At 44.8% G+C, this 17,739-nt stretch overlaps 1 protein-coding gene across 1 annotated transcript in view; it reads left to right on the forward strand.

The window, feature by feature from the left end:
- Positions 1-17,526, forward strand: part of LOC130869243 (phosphate-regulating neutral endopeptidase PHEX-like) — an 18,429-nt gene extending 903 nt beyond the window's left edge. The window contains exons 2-8 of the mRNA XM_057761255.1: positions 2,713-2,767; positions 6,650-6,717; positions 7,929-8,059; positions 10,256-10,321; positions 12,634-12,738; positions 14,682-14,758; positions 16,797-17,526. Coding sequence (XP_057617238.1) covers positions 2,713-2,767; positions 6,650-6,717; positions 7,929-8,059; positions 10,256-10,321; positions 12,634-12,738; positions 14,682-14,758; positions 16,797-16,899 — 605 coding nt within the window. The 3' untranslated portion in view covers positions 16,900-17,526. The remainder of the gene's footprint in view (positions 1-2,712; positions 2,768-6,649; positions 6,718-7,928; positions 8,060-10,255; positions 10,322-12,633; positions 12,739-14,681; positions 14,759-16,796) is intronic.
- Positions 17,527-17,739: the final 213 nt, after the last annotated feature.

Here is a 17,739-nt window from a genome sequence, read left to right on the forward strand (position 1 = left end):
GCCCCAGTTTAATTACAGATATCGGGGTAAAGAAGGCAATAAACCTCTGTCTGGAGGTTGGGCTTCTACCGGCAGCAGACCGCGGAGTTCACCATTCTCCTTTTGAAGTCTCCCTGTTGCTTTTTGTGGGGGACCGAGCTTTGCGTCTGCCACGGTCGTGTCTGCCGTAGAGGCGTCTGGGAGGATCCCGACTGAAGGATCCAGCGATGCCAAACCCTTCACCAGCGTCAGAACGGCTGTGGAACGAAATGGCCCTGGATTTAGAAACGTTCGCGTGGCCTTGCTTTTTTGTGAATAGATTTTCGTGGAGTTTGACAGGAAGAAGGGAGAACGTTAAGTGTGCTGGGCTCTGAACACCGGCAACAGAAGTTCGGGGCCCCCCGTCCGTGGGCAGTGTGACCACCACACACAGAAGCCAAAGGGAAATGGGCGGGCGTCCTCCTCAGGGATGTGTGAGAGAGCAATAGAATCGGTGTCCGTATGAAAGAGTGAAACTTCGGGATACGCAACCTCTGCAGAGCACTGTTTCCGGAGCATTTGCTGTGAGACGATGACCTTGCACTGGAGTCTCAAGGTGACGTGGCGTAAATGCAGGCTGCAGCCACAGGCCAAAAGCAAAGACGAGAGAGGAAAGAAATCGCTATTAGGGTCAGGATTCACGGGATTTTTGTCTGGTTTTGTCCAATTTTCCCTCTTCGGCTGGTTTCGTAAACGTTAGAAATGGTGGTGCTTGACGCGTCGTGTACTTTTAGGTTTCCGCTGAGAAAATATTGCCGTAGCTGCAGGCGATGCTCCGACCTTAGTCCCCCTCCTGAAGTTCATGCGGTTCCATGCGGTTCCATGCGCTCCACGGATAATCGCCGGGTGTCCTCGCCCTGAGGGTATTGCACTGAAAAGAATAATAAGAGTACGTGAAATGAAAAATCCCTCTACCGGACCATGAGTTTGAAAGAGAACAAGGAGGGGCCCGTGAGGAGGTTTGATGGGAGGACAGGGGAGGAATAAATGCCGTAATTACATTATAATCTTAGAAACAAAAGAAGTCATTTAAAAACCCATTATGTCATGAAACTTGAAATTCCTGGGTGTCTATTAAAATGGGGAGTAGCTGAGCGCTACAGGGAGTTGCAGAAGATAGCACCGGGCGGGGGGTGACATTTGAACCAATAGCTTTCCCGGGTGCAAATTAGAGAAAGGGAAGCGATCATAATAAACAATGAGGGGACCACAGCATAGAGGCGCCAATATTTTATTTTATTTTATTTTGTTACAATTGGACTCATTGAAATTCTGTAACCGAAAGCCTTATTTTTTTTTTGCTAGAAATAGAAATGGAATTTGTGAGTGTTAAAAATGGAACAAAACAACACCACGTAAGCTTCGTTAACTGCTTTTATATAGATTTTAGAAGAATTTCTGGTGGACACACACCATTCTAAAGCAGCTAACTTTGATGACAAAAGTTGGCACCGTTGATTGATCAAAATGTAAACCCTTCATGCTCACCCGGAATCCAAATTTTTTCCAGAATATGATTACTGCAGCCATTTTTTTTCTGTATTTGACAGATACATGGAATACGCACACACACACGCAAAAACACGCATGTGCATATATCTATGTACGAACAGGCTACCCACTAAATACTGTTTATACCGCCGTGTCCATACCTGGCTCTATTCCAACAACCGCTCCTGGCGACGGACATCTGAAGCCCCGTTCCGAACTCACTACTCACGAGAGAGACCTTCAAAGTGATGCTTAGTGGAGCAGAGTTCAACAGGGTCGGATTCTTCTGCGTGGTAACAGTTGGGGGCAGGTGCCGTGTGCGAGTCCTTCCCTGCTATACCGTGAATCTGTAAAGACCACCGCAGTACACAAAATTACGTAATAAAAGCCACGGAGAGCACAAGGAAATGAGTACGGGACATACAACAATCAAAAATTTATTCTTTTTTAAGATTTATTTATTTGTTATGTGTACAACATTCTGCCTCGATGTATGACTGCAAGTCAGAGGAGGGCGCCAGACCCCATTACAGATGGCTGTGAGCCAACGTGTGGTTGCTGGGATTTGAACTCAGGACCTGTGGAAGAGCAGGCAGTGCTCTTAACCTCTGAGCCATCTCTCCAGCCCCTCTCCGTAGCTTTTTGGTTCCTGTCCTGGAACTAGCTCTTGTAGCCCAGGCTGGCCTCGAACTCACAGAGATCCTCCTGCCTCTGCCTCCCGCGTGCCGGGATTAAAAACGTGAGCGCCACCACCGCCCGCCCGGCCTTTTATTTTTCGCCATTTATCGACCGGCCCTTTTCACCTTTACCGTAGCGGTGAGTGGGAGGGAGACCGAGAGGTAAAGAAATGAGGTTTGCTTCCCTTTCCGTCTCTGCCACCAATTTTAGTCTGGAAGTCTGGGCGCCGTGGGGAAGTGCGCAGAGACCGTGGGACGGGGAACTCCGCTCTTTGAACCCGCGTAGGGAACACGAGTTCAAGACTCTCCTAACGGCTTATCTGTAAAAATTATCCTTGAGATGATTCTGAGTTTTGAAAGGTAAATTAAGTAAAAAAAAATCGCTTTTGAGTAGATTTCCTGGATGTCCGGTGAATTCACCAGGAACGCGGCCCGGCCGAGCTTGGCGGTCGGCACCGGAGCCCGGCTACGGAATCGAATTCTCCGCACCCTCACCTTTTTTCTCGTCTCCTTGCCGTCCTCCCAGGGTTTCCCGCTGGCGAGCTGCAGAAGCCTTTCTTCTGGGGAGCAGAATACCCGCGGTGAGTCAATCGCAAACTTCTCTCTGAAACTCGCGGTCCTCGTTGCAACGGCCGATTCCACTGCGTCGGAGGTCTCGTTGGTTTTCGTTCGGTTTTGTTATTCAGTCAGCTAGAACGTGATTTTTTTTTAATATTTATTTATTTATTATGTATACAATATTCTGTCTGTGTGTATGCCTGCAGGCCAGAAGAGGGCACCAGACACCATTACAGATGGTTGTGAGCCACCATGTGGTTGCTGGGATTTGAACTCAGGACCTTTGGAAGAACAGGCAACGCTCTTAACCTCTGAGCCATCTCTCCGGCCCCTGGTTTTCATTCGGAATTTGTCCTCTGATCCTGGCTCGCAGAGAACCTGACTCGATGGAAAAGTCAATTTTCTGCACAGGATTTTCCTTTTCATTGCATTGAACCCCTGGAAAGATCGCTGGGCTGGAAGGAAACGGGTGAAGGAACGGAAGAGAGGGAGAAAGAGGCCGTAGACGGATGTAATTTGAACTTCCTCTATACAGTGGAGTTTCTCACAATATTTCTTTTTTTTTGTTTTTTTTTTATTTATTTATTGGGTTTTTTCCGAGACAGGGTTTCTCTGCGGTTTTGGTTCCTGTCCTGGAACTAGCTCTTGTAGACCAGGCTGGCCTCCAACAGAATTATATATTTTTATTTTTTTTAATTTTATCTTTATTCATTTATTTATTTTTATTGTATTTTTATTTTTATTATATTTTTATTTTTATTTGCTTATCTTTTATTTTCGTTTATTTATTTATTTATTTATTTATTTATTTATTGGGTTTTTTCCGAGACAGGGTTTCTCTGTAGCTTTGGTTCCTGTCCTGGAACTAGCTCTTGTAGACCAGGCTGGCCTCCAACAGAATTATATATTTTTATTTTTTTTAATTTTATCTTTATTCATTTATTTATTTTTATTGTATTTTTATTTTTATTATATTTTTATTTTTATTTGATTATCTTTTATTTTCCTTTATTTATTTATTTATTTATTTATTTATTTATTTATTTATTTATTGGGTTTTTTCCGAGACAGGGTTTCTCTGTAGCTTTGGTTCCTGTCCTGGAACTAGCTCTTGTAGACCAGGCTGGCCTCGAACTCACAGAGATCCGCCTGCCTCTGCCTCCCGAGTGCCGGGATCAAAGGCGTGAGCGCCGCCACCACCGCGCGGCTCTGATAATATTTCCTGTCGACAATACCATCACTTTCTTAGCTGCCTCTTCACGTTCCGTGGTCCTTGAGTGCATGGAAAATCTCGTCTAGATTTTAGGACTTGACCCCCTTGTGTTGGTATTTCGGTACGTGCGGACTTTTGTACGGTTGTGCCGGCGGCTAAGGGACATCCCAGCATCGCAGCCTGTCCTTGTGTTATCCGACCTAGATCTCACTAGGCTGAACGCAAGGTGCAGTCTTTTTTCTTTTTTCTTTTTTAGGTTCTGGGAAATAAATTATTTCCTTATCTTTTCTGGCTTTTAGAGCAGGGCGCACATTCCTTTGTTCGCGGCCTTCTTCCCCGTCTCAGAAATGTCAACGTCGCATTGCCTTCGACATAGATTTTTGCCTCATCTGCGACCCTGATTTACCTTTGTCATGTGACACATAGCACGTTCTTCACAGGGTCCGGGAATTCGCATCAGGGCCCCGTGGGGAAGCCATTGCTCGGCTTGACTCACGTGTGTTATAAACGGGTAACTGGAAATCAGCGTTGACGGGTTCGGATTTTTTTTTTTCCCATGATTAGGATTAGAAATGTACGTACAAAATCCATGAAATCAGACACTTGAGTCATTCTCTAAGATCACTTCAGACTGGAAAAAAAAACAAAAAACCCTGGCGTTCTTTGATTCCGCTTCCCGTAGATAATTTAACGGAGTTTCCGGCTGTTACAGAACTCTACCTGAAACCTTGGAAATAGTCTGGTTATGTTTACTGGGCAATATTTGAATTTGGGGTTTGCAATCTGTTTTTTTTTATTATTATTATTTTTTTATTTTTGTGGCCTCAAGGTTGGCGGTCCGGAAGTTTCTACGTGAGGACGGCTGGCCTGGAACTTGTATTTTTCCTGCCTTTCCCCCTCAATTACGGGGTCACGGGAACTCTGTTTTGTCCTTTGGAAGGAAGATTGAGCGGCAAATGCTTTTCCGTGTTCAGGGTGTCAGCGGGTGCTCACCGCGTGGCTGTACCGGACCAGTGGGTTGAAAGCGCAGTTGAGAAACTCTAGAGAAAGGTGTTGAGAAACCCTAGAAAAAGGCGTAGGAGGAAGTTTCCGTTTGGAGCGACGCTAGGCAGTCACGGGTTCCCTCAGAGGAGTGGACTCCTGACCGTTGGAAAGACGCAGACCGGTGTCTTTCTGCTCTTTGAAGGTTTTAGTGTTTGGTCCGTTGGTTTGGGCTTTTTGTTTTGTTTTGTTTTGTTTTTGTTGTTTTTTTTTGACTGAACTTTGTTTTTGATTGAAACCGGTGCAGCATATAGCCCAGGCTGCCCTCACACTCCTCCCAGTACTGCGAATGCGGTGCGGATTGGCGGCGTGTGCTTCTGTGCCCCGTCCGGAAAAACGTTTTTGAGATACAATGTTACGGGGGGGAAAAAGCAACATTGTATCTCAGAAACAAAGTCGTCCGGGGGAGCCTCGAACTCTGTGCCCTGTGCTCCCTGACTCCAGAGGAGTTCGCTTTTCCAGGAGTTTTCTTTGTGTAGCCCTGGCTAGCCCTGGCCTTCCTGGAACTCTGTAGACCAGGCTGGCCTTGAACTTAGAGATGCATCTGCCGCTCCTTTCCAAGCACCGGCCAGAGGGCTTTATTTTTAAAACAGAAAAAGTCTTCCAATTTCTGCCTAGCCGGTCCGTTACTGAATTAAACCATTTCCATCGAAAACTAGAAGACATCAATGTCGTATAAAACGTGATCGAGTCACAGAAAACTACTTTTTCTTCGTCTCTTGTGCAAGGGATCGTGTCTTTTCTGCAACCAAAAATGGAGACTCACAGGGATTCACTCCTTTTCCAAATGCCCCGTTTTCCTCGCAGACAAACTTCGGGAGCGGCCCTTCTTCTTACTTCTTTACTTCTGTCCTCTGACTCCTTTAATGAAGGTTTGCGAGGACGGAAAAACGGCAGGAAACGTGTTTTTCTTTTTTTTTTCCCAAATGCAAACTGCCTTGCAGGAGAGAAATAACAAAGGAAAGAAATTCCTGCCAAGGGGAAAAAATTAAATCTCGCAGCACTTCCTTGGGTGCAGTTGAGACGGACAATTAGCATGTGAAGGATCATGACGTCCTGGAATGACGTGTTCCCTCAGAAAACCCTGTTCTTTCCGGCTCTGGTCCCATCTGTGTGCTGGGTGACGCTGACGTTCGATGTCCCGAGCCAACTGCGGGATATTTTTAGCATGATTACAAATCTTAGAAAAAAATGTCTAAATTGTCTATAATTCCGACCTACCGGTTACCTGATTTAAATAATTTCCATATTAGGATAATTACAAATCTTAGAATAAAATGTGTAAATTGTCTATAATTCTGACCTACAGGTTAATGGATTTAAATAATTTCCATATAAGGCGTGTCCCTTCCATGATACGGATTAATCGTGAATTAAATCGCAGTTCGTTTTATAAGTCAAAATAAACACTTTCCTCCTCAAAAAAAAAAAACCGCAGTTCGTTTTCTCATAGTCGTACTAGGAACAGGGAGAACTTAGCGGTCAGTGACTCAGGGGCGGGCTTGGTCTCCGTGGGGATTGTTGGGTCCTTTTATTCTCACCGTGATCAGCCGACGGTAACAATGGCCTTGGCTTCTCACTGAGAATTTAAACGCGCACGTGCTCAGACTCCTTCCGGTCACTTGTTCCGAATTGTGTGTTTTCGGCGCAGGTCCCTGAGTTACGGCGCGATCGGAGTCATTGTCGGGCACGAATTCACGCACGGGTTCGATAATAACGGTGAGTACGAGTTCATTTTACACGTGCGTTCACTGCCGTCATGACCTTCATAGACGGGAGATTACCCCAAGCCGTGTGATTGCCGACTGAAAACTTGTCTCGTGGTTTGGATCCTGCCCTGGAACTAGCTCTTGTAGACCAGGCTGGCCTCCAACAGAATTATATATTTTTATTTTTTTTTTATTTTATCTTTATTTATTTATTTATTTATTTTTATTGTATTTTTATTTTTATTATATTTTTATTTTTATTTGCTTATCTTTTATTTTCATTTATTTATTTATTTATTTATTGGGTTTTTTCCGAGACAGGGTTTCTCTGTGGTTTTGGAGCATGACCTGAAACTAGCTCTTGTAGACCAGGCTGGCCTCCAACAGAATTATATATTTTTATTTTTTTTTTATTTTATCTTTATTTATTTATTTATTTTTATTGTATTTTTATTTTTATTATATTTTTATTTTTATTAGCTTATCTTTTATTTTCCTTTATTTATTTATTTATTTATTTATTGGGTTTTTTCCGAGACAGGGTTTCTCTGTGGTTTTGGTTCCTGTCCTGGAACTAGCTCTTGTAGACCAGGCTGGCCTCCAACAGAATTATATATTTTTATTTTTTTTTAATTTTATCTTTATTTATTTATTTATTTTTATTGTATTTTTATTTTTATTTCCTTATCTTTTATTTTCATTTATTTATTTATTTATTTATTTATTTATTGGGTTTTTTTTCCGAGACAGGGTTTCTCTGTAGCTTTTTGGTTCCTGTCCTGGAACTAGCTCTGTAGACCAGGCTGGCCTCCAACAGAATTATATATTTTTATTTTTTTTTAATTTTATCTTTATTTATTTATTTATTTTTATTGTATTTTTATTTTTATTTGCTTATCTTTTATTTTCATTTATTTATTTATTTATTTATTTATTGGGTTTTTTCCGAGACAGGGTTTCTCTGTGGCTTTTTGGAGCCTGTCCTGGAACTAGCTCTGTAGACCAGGCTGGTCTTGAACTCACAGAGATCCGCCTGCTTCTGCCTCCCGAGTGCTGGGATTAAAGGCATGCGCCACCATCGCCCGGCCCAGAGAGCAGATTCCTAACTAAGAAACAAAGTCGTGCCTTCGATTCCAGCAATAACCTTGGAAACGGAAGCTGCTTGGAGGTTTCAGCCTCTAGAAACTGACCCGGGTCTCTTGTGACTTCCCTTTCCGCCAGGGAGAAAATACGACAAAAACGGGAACCTCGACCCGTGGTGGTCCGCGGCCTCGGAGGAGAAGTTCAAGGAGAAGACACAGTGCATGGTCAGCCAGTACAGCGGCTATCACTGGCGGGAAGCGGGCTTGAACGTGAGTACGGCGGCGGCGGCGGCGGGGGCGGTGCTGGGTGCAAATCGCGGGCCGCTTTTCCTCACCTAGACATCGGCTCGCTTCGGACCGCGGGTTCCTCCCGTGTGCGTCTGGGATGCGCGGCATCCGTGTTCCCTGGGAACTCGTTAGAGACGCAAATCTTTGACGCCCGCCTGTAGGGACATAGCCCCACCCGCGGGGGGCGCGTTCGCCTCGGGCTGACGTTTACGGATAAATCTGCCGGGGGGCGGGCGTGAGCCGCTGTGTCTATGTCCTTATTAAATGGCGCCCAACGTGGAGCTCGAACCCACGACCCTGAGATTGCGAGTCCCGTGCTGTACCGACCGAGGGAACCTGGGGTCCTGTAGGTCTATGATCTCCTTATTAAAGCTGTAGATACCATCTATATAATCTGTCCGCATTCACCTGCGCCGCCACATTTGGCGCCCAACGTGGGGCTCGAACCCACGACCCTGAGATGGCGAGTCCCGTGCTCTACCGACCGAGGGAACCTGGGGTCCTGTAGGTCTATCATCTCCTTATTAAATGGCGCCCAACGTGGGGCTCGAACCCACGACCCTGAGATTGCGAGTCCCGTGCTCTACCGACCGAGGGAACCTGGGGTCCTGCAGGTCTGAGAATTCAACCGGGTTTTTAGTTAGAGGAGTTTGAGCAGAAGAAATGGATTTTCGAGATGTTTATTTTGTGGCACAGCCGTGCAGATCGTTTCCCGTGATTGCTGCGACCGTGTGCGTCCTTTGAGGACGTGAGGTTTTGTTCCTCGTTGTCTGTTCCTTTCCCGCCGTAGAACAGATCCCTGTTGTCACCAGAATAAAACTGAATATTTCTGCGAGTGACCGATTCAGGAATGCGCATCCACGAAACCTTGCTTTTCTTGTCAATCCACGAGAGCCTTTTAAAGTAGCAGGGGCGCTGCGCTTCTGTCACTCGCATTAAATGCATCTCCCCGACGCGCATTCCTTATCCTTTAAGGTTATTTTTCTTTTCCCTGTAGTATCTTCTGACGCACAAAATCAAAACGTTTCCAAAATTTGAAAATATCCAATCTCTCTTAAAATCACCTTTTGCTTAGCTTCCTTTCTCTTACTGCGGGAAGATCCTGCAACCAAGGTAACTCGCAGAAGAAAGCATTTAATTTAATTTAATTTAATTTAATTTCGGTCTTACGGTTCCCGAGTGTCAGAGCCCACGGCTGTTACGTGGGAAGCATGGCGGCGGCAGGTGAACCTGGGATCAAGGATTCCGTGACCGTCACAGGAGCCTCTCATTTTTTCCCCAAAAACTTTTTATTTTTTATTTTTCTGATATTTTACATGTAAGTGTTCATGAATGTGAAATTTATTTCCCTATGGACCTCAACAGGAGAGTTCCCTTAATTCCATATATATATATATATATACATTCAAATACAATTATTGGTCTCGGGGAGGTCAAACCAGGTCGCATGGACCCCGCCGCGGCGGTTCCGAGTGCGAGGAGTCAGCGGGGATGGGGCTCTGCCAGGAGCTGTGATTCCAATGTAAAGTTTAGGGCGAGGAAAGGACGTAGACTCGAGCATGAGAATATTTCAACACCCACAAGAAAAAAACCGGACTGCAGAGGCTTCGGAGTCGTGTGTGTTGGCTTCCCTGCTGCGGATGGAGCAAATTACTCTGAATTTGGTTGCTTAAAAAAATACAATTTTAAAAAAAAAAACAAAAAAAAAACAAAAAAAAATACAATTTTATCCTCCTCCCTCTCCCTCCCTCTCTCTCTCTCTCAATATCCTTGACCGCATCACATCTCAAAAGTCACTTTTTCTCCCTGCTGGGTGACTCCTTCCTGAAGGCCCGGGGGTTTTAACGTTCGTTTTCAACGTCCTGTGAATTAATTTTTAATTAAAAAATTAATTAATTTTCTGAATTAATCACAGCGGTCATCCGGATACGGAAATTCCTATTTTTATTCCTATTTTTCCCTGTTAAACCCGAGCCACTGAGAATCCCGTTAGCACTTTGGGCCGCAGGGAAGACTCGGCCGCTCCCAGCCCGGCTCACGAACAAAAACGTTATTTTTTTTTTCGGAGCGGAGTCAGGTAGCAGGAAGGACCGACGGGGGCTTGAGATAGCAAAGCGGAGAGGAATGAGATGAGGATATCTCACCGCTGGGGTTACTTTGTTTTTTCTTTTCTTTCAGGTGAAGGGGAAGAGGACGCTGGGCGAGAACATCGCTGACAACGGCGGCCTGCGCGAGGCCTTTCGGGTGCGCACGTTTATTTGACTCTAAAAAGCGCGGCACCAAAAAAAATAATAATAATAAAAATAAATAAAAATAAAAAGCGCGGCACCAAAAAAAAAATAATAATAAAAAAATAAATAAATAAAAAGCGCGGCACCAAAAAAAAAATAATAATAAAAAAATAAATAAATAAAAAGCGCGGCACCGACGTGGTGTTGGGGCGCACGACGCGTCGGAGCCCCTAAAACCCTTTTTTATTTCTGCGTGAACTCGGTGACGCTCGATAAGTCCATCAACACAGCTGCGGTTTTTTTTTTTTTTTTCTTTTGGACGGCTGAGTCGTCCTGAATGATAACGGTTGTGAAGAATTGTAAATTTACACGGGGGAGGCAGAGGCAGGGGGATCTCTGGGAGTTCGAGGCCAGCCTGGGCTACAGAGTTGTTCCAGGATAGGAACCAAAAAGCTACGGAGAAACCCTGTCTCGAAAAAACCAAAATCGCTCTGTACTCCTGGCCATGCTCCTGCCGCAGTCTCACTCTGTCGTCCGGGCGGAGCTCACGCTCCTGGCCATGCTCCTGCCGCAGTCTCACTCTGTCGTCCGGGCGGAGCTCACGCTCCTGGCCATGCTCCTGCCGCAGTCTCACTCTGTCGTCCGGGCTGAGCTCTGTACTCCTGGCCATGCTCCTGCCTCAGTCTCTCTCTGTCGTCCGGGCCGAGCTCAAGCTCCTGGCCATGCTCCTGCCGCAGTCTCACTCTGTCGTCCGGGCTGAGCTCTGTACTCCTGGCCATGCTCCTGCCGCAGTCTCACTCTGTCGTCCGGGCGGAGCTCAAGCTCCTGGCCATGCTCCTGCCTCAGTCTCTCTCTGTCGTCCGGGCTGAGCTCAAGCTCCTGGCCATGCTCCTGCCGCAGTCTCACTCTGTCGTCCGGGCGGAGCTCAAGCTCCTGGCCATGCTCCTGCCGCAGTCTCACTCTGTCGTCCAGGCTGAGCTCAAGCTCCTGGCCATGCTCCTGCCGCAGCCTCACTCTGTCGTCCGGCCTGAGCTCTGTACTCCTGGCCATGCTCCTGCCGCAGTCTCACTCTGTCGTCCGGGCGGAGCTCAAGCTCCTGGCCATGCTCCTGCCGCAGTCTCACTCTGTCGTCCAGGCGGAGCTCAAGCTCCTGGCCATGCTCCTGCCTCAGTCTCACTCTGTCGTCCGGGCGGAGCTCAAGCTCCTGGCCATGCTCCTGCCTCAGTCTCACTCTGTCGTCCGGGCTGAGCTCAAGCTCCTGGCCATGCCCCTGCCGCAGTCTCGCTCTGTCGTCCGGGCGGAGCTCAAGCTCCTGGCCATGCTCCTGCCTCAGTCTCTCTCTGTCGTCCGGGCCGAGCTCAAGCTCCTGGCCATGCTCCTGCCGCAGTCTCGCTCTGTCGTCCGGGCTGAGCTCTGTACTCCTGGCCATGCTCCTGCCTCAGTCTCTCTCTGTCGTCCGGGCGGAGCTCAAGCTCCTGGCCATGCTCCTGCCTCAGTCTCACTCTGTCGTCCGGGCTGAGCTCAAGCTCCTGGCCATGCTCCTGCCGCAGCCTCACTCTGTCGTCCGGGCTGAGCTCTGTACTCCTGGCCATGCTCCTGCCGCAGTCTCACTCTGTCGTCCGGGCTGAGCTCAAGCTCCTGGCCATGCTCCTGCCGCAGCCTCACTCTGTCGTCCGGCCTGAGCTCTGTACTCCTGGCCATGCTCCTGCCGCAGCCTCACTCTGTCGTCCGGGCGGAGCTCAAGCTCCTGGCCATGCTCCTGCCGCAGTCTCTCTCTGTCGTCCGGGCGGAGCTCAAGCTCCTGGCCATGCTCCTGCCGCAGTCTCGCTCTGTCGTCCGGGCTGAGCTCAAGCTCCTGGCCATGCCCCTGCCGCAGTCTCACTCTGTCGTCCGGGCCGAGCTCAAGCTCCTGGCCATGCTCCTGCCGCAGTCTCACTCTGTCGTCCGGGCGGAGCTCAAGCTCCTGGCCATGCTCCTGCCGCAGTCTCACTCTGTCGTCCGGGCGGAGCTCAAGCTCCTGGCCATGCTCCTGCCGCAGTCTCACTCTGTCGTCCGGGCGGAGCTCAAGCTCCTGGCCATGCTCCTGCCGCAGCCTCACTCTGTCATCCGGGCGGAGCTCAAGCTCCTGGCCATGCTCCTGCCGCAGCCTCACTCTGTCGTCCGGGCTGAGCTCAAGCTCCTGGCCATGCTCCTGCCGCAGATTCCCATTTGCTCGGGAAGTGCAGGTGAAAGGGCACCGGGTTGCGTTGCCAGGTTTGTTTTCTTAAGAAAAATCCAAAAGCGAGTTTTCCGCGGAGACTCAGCCCGCTCTGCTTCCACCCCCAGGCTTACCGGAAATGGGTGAGCGACCGACGGCAGGGGGATGAAGAGCCGCTGCTACCGGGCGTCGCGTTCACCAACAACCAGCTGTTCTTCCTGAGCTACGCGCACGTGAGTAAACTGAGGCAGGGGTGTGGACCGGGTCAGCCATATAAAAATAGCAACAAAGAAGAGGCACAGCCTGGTTAGCCTGGGCAAACAGGGCCAACCTAAGACCTGCTGTTGGCTTTTATTTGATAAATTACGTTTTGGTCGGGAAAAGGCTGCACTGCGTCGTTTACACGAGGTCCGCGGTGACTTTTTGTGTCACAGGGGCGGAGCTGGGCGGTGGGAAAGGGGGCCTGGGGGTTTTTGTGGTGGTTTTTGTGGTGGTTTATACGGAATTTGTGATTTTCCGCCCTTGGAAAGGACTCGGGAACGGTCGCGGCCGTAACGTGTTTCCAGGAATCTCTCAAATGACTTGTAGAGCGCAGTCAACGCGATGTAACGACATAAGCAAAGAGTAAAAGAGAAAAAATAACCCAAGAGATGGGGCGAAATGGAGTGTGGGGAACAAGCTCACGAGGGCTGACTTCTGAGAAAACGGAGAAATTCCGTTACAAGACGGTCTTTAAAAACGACCATGTTTCAGCATCGCTCTTTAATAGAAAAAATTAAAAAGTGGTTTTGAAGGGTTGATCTGACAAAAGTATACGGGAAAAGGAAGAAAAGAGGAATATTGTGGGAGACGGTTTGTCATCATCTAAACAACAGTGACCCGTTAGCTGAATGTTTCCCCACCTCTCCGTCATTTTTAAATTTCCAGGTCCATTTAAACGGTTTCCTGTATGTGTTCATACACCCTGAAGGTACGCGTGCTTCAAGGTTATATCTTGTGTCAAGACACATTTCGAACCAGTGTCAAGTAGATTACAGCTCAGAAAGTAACACCATAGTGCAAACATATTTCTTTTTTTTTATTTATTATTTATTTATTTTTTTAATTTTTTTTGTGCAAACATATTTCTTTTATTTATTTTTTTTTATTTATTTATTTTTTTTTTAATTTTTTTGTGCAAACATATTTCTTTTATTTATTTATTTATTTTTTTTTTTAAATTTTTTTGTGCAAACATATTTCTTTTTTTATTTTTATTTATTTATTTTTTAATTTTTTTTGTGCAAACATATTTCTTTTTTTATTTTTTCTATTTATTTATTTTTTTAATTTTTTTTGTGCAAACGTATTTCTCTTTTTTTATTTTTTTATTTACTTATTTTTTTAATTTTTTTGTGCAAACGTATTTCTCTTTTTTTTATTTTTTATTTCTTTATTTTTTTAATTTTTTTTGTGCAAACATATTTCTCTTTTTTTATTTTTCTATTTATTTATTTTTTTAATTTTTTTTTTTTTTGTGCAAACACATTTCTTGTTCTTGCTCCGTGTCCAGCGTGTGTCGTCTGTGAGACTCTGCCCACGGTTTTCTCGATGTGCGCTTTCATGAACACCGACCAGTGTGTAAAAGAAATATGAGGAAATCTGGGCTGGCCTTTTTATTTGGTGTGAGTGCGTGTTAGCGTGTGTGCGTGTGTGTGTGCGTGTGTGTGGTTTGCGCACTTATGAGTGTGTCTGTATCTGTGTGTGTACGGAGGCCGGAAGTTGATGCTGAATGTCTTCTCTTTTTTTTTTTTTTGGTTGCTTTTCACGTTTATTTTTTTTTTACTGATTAGAACAAAGCACAGAGTCACGTCTGATCTCAAGTCCAGACCAGGGTGAGGCCAGCAAGGCGTCCGGGGGCGTCGATAATCAGTTTACCTCCTCGCTACGCTAAGAAGCCGTGGCGTGGTTCACTTAGTTTACTCATTAAAATGTATACGATTACATTTGATAAAAAGTGATTTAAAATATTAAATTAATAACTTGGACACATTGTTCAATCCCGGCGCACATTTGATTCCCTTCCTTTAAAATCGTTTGCCTGGAAACCTCTCCCTCATTCGCTCGGACCGTGGAATCCCCGCTGATGGATTCCTTCCGTTCCGGGGACTCGAACACCCGATGTTCTGTCTTGCAGGTGCGGTGCGACTCCTACCGACCGGAGGCGGCCAGGGAGCAGGTCCGCATCGGCGCTCACAGCCCCCCGCAATTTCGGTAAAAAACGCGCACGTGGGGGTCAGCGGGGGGTCACGGTCTTCCCGGGGTCCCTTCGACTCAATTTCCGCTCAGTGCTACATCCAGTGAAGTTTCTAATTTTTTTTTATTGATTTTTATTGAGCTCTTTTCTATTTTTTTTTTACTGATTTTTATTTTTCTTCTGCAAGTTTCTAATTTTTTTTATTGATTTTTATTGAGCTCTTTTCTATTTTTTTTTATTGACTTTTATTTTTCTTCTGCAAGTTTCTAATTTTTTTTATTGATTTTTATTGAGCTCTTTTCTATTTTTTTTTATTGATTTTTATTTTTCTTCTGCAAGTTTCTAATTTTTTTTATTGATTTTTATTGAGCTCTTTTCTATTTTTTTTATTGATTTTTATTTTTCTTCTGCAAGTTTCTAATTTTTTTTTATTGATTTTTATTGAGCTCTTTTCTATTTTTTTTTATTGACTTTTATTTTTCTTCTGCAAGTTTCTAATTTTTTTTATTGATTTTTATTGAGCTCTTTTCTATTTTTTTTATTGACTTTTATTTTTCTTCTGCAAGTTTCTAATTTTTTTTATTGATTTTTATTGAGCTCTTTTCTATTTTTTTTATTGATTTTTATTTTTCTTCTGCAAGTTTCTAATTTTTTTTATTGATTTTTATTCAGCTCTTTTCTATTTTTTTTTTATTGATTTTTATTTTTCTCTGCTCCCCTCCCCGCCTCTCCCCTCCAAGGGATCGCAGCCCAAATCAGTTTGGATATTAAGATTCAGATATTGGAATGGCGTGCGGTCGGAGGGACGATTTCGCGGCTAAGCGCGCTGCGGTTCTTGCGGACGATTCGGGTTCACACGATCGAATAGTCATACATCTATACATATGTTCATGTAGTTTTCTCTTGGAAGTTAATGATCCATAGGTGCCACGAGGTCCCTGCTCAGTAACAGGGGTATCGAGTTCACCAACCATCTACTTTAGCAGGGAGGTTTGGGCAAAAAAAAATAAATTCGGAATGGGTTTTGTCGTCTTAGAAGAGGGCACGATACGGTGAACCCTGGTGAACCGGTCCATTTACAATTTCCAGAATTCCGGTTGGCTCTGCTCTGCCTTCTCTTTAAAAGTATTCTCCGTGGTAGCTGTTGTTTTTCCCCTGACGCTGTGAATTATCAAACATAAACAAATATGCAATTATAATTCGTTTTTCGTCTTGAAGCAACTGCTTATATACAAAAAAAAAGATTAACAACTGTAAAATCCTGCACACTTTCTTAAATGCGATCACAGTTTCATCCTACAAACATGCGCGCACTAACACTACACGAACCAGCATTAAAGATGCTGATTTAAAAAATAATAACTGTAAAATATTAAGTAAAAACAAAATTAAGGTTGGTATTCCTTGACTAGGTTCTATGGCTTGAGAGGAAACTTCCCACGGTAGCGGACAGTTAATTATATAAAAGAAACCCAAGGAACCGTGCTAATTTACAGTCACTCTGCTTAGAAAATATTATACCTGAACATCTTCATGCCTAACGTTTAAATGAACCATTCGCACATCGTAAGAAAAAGTCATTTCGGATTTCCTGTATATTTTAAAACCGTATCCCGAAAACCTTGCTTTAGAAACGCTTCAAAGAGTTTTAGAAACGAATTCTATTTTACGAGCCGGTTCCCTGAAATGTTGTTTTTTTTTGCAAATAATTCACAGAGCGCATTTACTATATCCGTTATATTCCATCCGTGACCCTCGGCCAAAAGCAATATTTTTTTTTCAAAACCTAGAAAACAAAAAGTCTGGGCGAGGATACGGCCGTGCACGAGTTTTAGGACTTGGAAGCTTTGAGGAAACGTTGGTCTCCGTTCCCGGCGATATTAATTTCCTTTCTTAATTATCTGAGCTTCAGCCGCCTTCCTTGCAAATGCAGTAAATGCATGCAACGGTGCTTTCGCAGCAATGCAGCAACGCCCTGGCCGTTTTTTTTATGCAGAACCCGCGAATGTGCGTGGACCGAATAACAAAGTGATTTTCTCTATTTCTTATTTTCAGGGTCAACGGCGCTGTTAGCAACTTCGAGGAATTCCAGAAAGCGTTCGGCTGCGCTCCGCGTTCCCGCATGAGCAGAGGCGGGAACTCCTGTCGGCTCTGGTAGCCGGGAGAGGCTCAGCTCCGCCCGCCTTTTCCCTTTATTTCTTCGAGAAATTTTATTTTTTAACGCGTTTTTCATTATTCGGGTAGTCGACTTGCTGGGATCGAAGCAGTATCTGTTCAAAGTCCTTGGGCTTAAAAAAGAATATTCCAAAGCTGAGCCGAATATATTTCGTAAGTTGCGCAAATTTACTCTCTCGGCGTTACGAAGGGTTTATCTTCAAAAAAAGCGGTGCTGGATTTTGATCCCCGGAGCATTATTTTTTAAATCAGCATCTTTCATGCTGGTCCGTGTAGTGTTAGTGCGCGCATGTTTGTAGGATGAAACTGTGATCGCATTTAAGAGAGTGCGCAGGATGAAACTGTCATGGCGTTCAAGGGGCTCCTTGGTGTTCCTTGTTTAGTTTTAGCTTTATTTAGGGTAGACATTGTGCACGCGGTGCTGGGTTAAGTGGGCCGACAGAGAACCTCCGAAAGCAAAATGACGAATTCGCATGAGCCACAGGAGGTCGTTTTGCATCCTTTGCATCCTTGTCGCTTGTTATCCCTTTTGCAAAAAAAAAAAAATAAAAAATAAATAAAATAAATAAAAAATAAAAACTAAGTGGAAAATGTGATTAGTTTCTGGACGGCACGACTAGAAAAAAATAAATAAATAAATAAAATAAATAAAAAATAAAAACTAAGTGGAAAATGTGATTAGTTTCTGGACGGCACGACTAGAAAAAATAAATAAATAAAATAAATAAAAAATAAAAACTAAGTGGAAAATGTGATTAGTTTCTGGACGGCACGACTAGAAAAAATAAATAAATAAATAAAATAAATAAAAAATAAAAACTAA

This window comes from Chionomys nivalis, unplaced genomic scaffold, assembly GCF_950005125.1.
Source record: "Chionomys nivalis unplaced genomic scaffold, mChiNiv1.1 scaffold_109, whole genome shotgun sequence".
Taxonomy (NCBI): Eukaryota; Metazoa; Chordata; class Mammalia; order Rodentia; family Cricetidae; genus Chionomys; species Chionomys nivalis.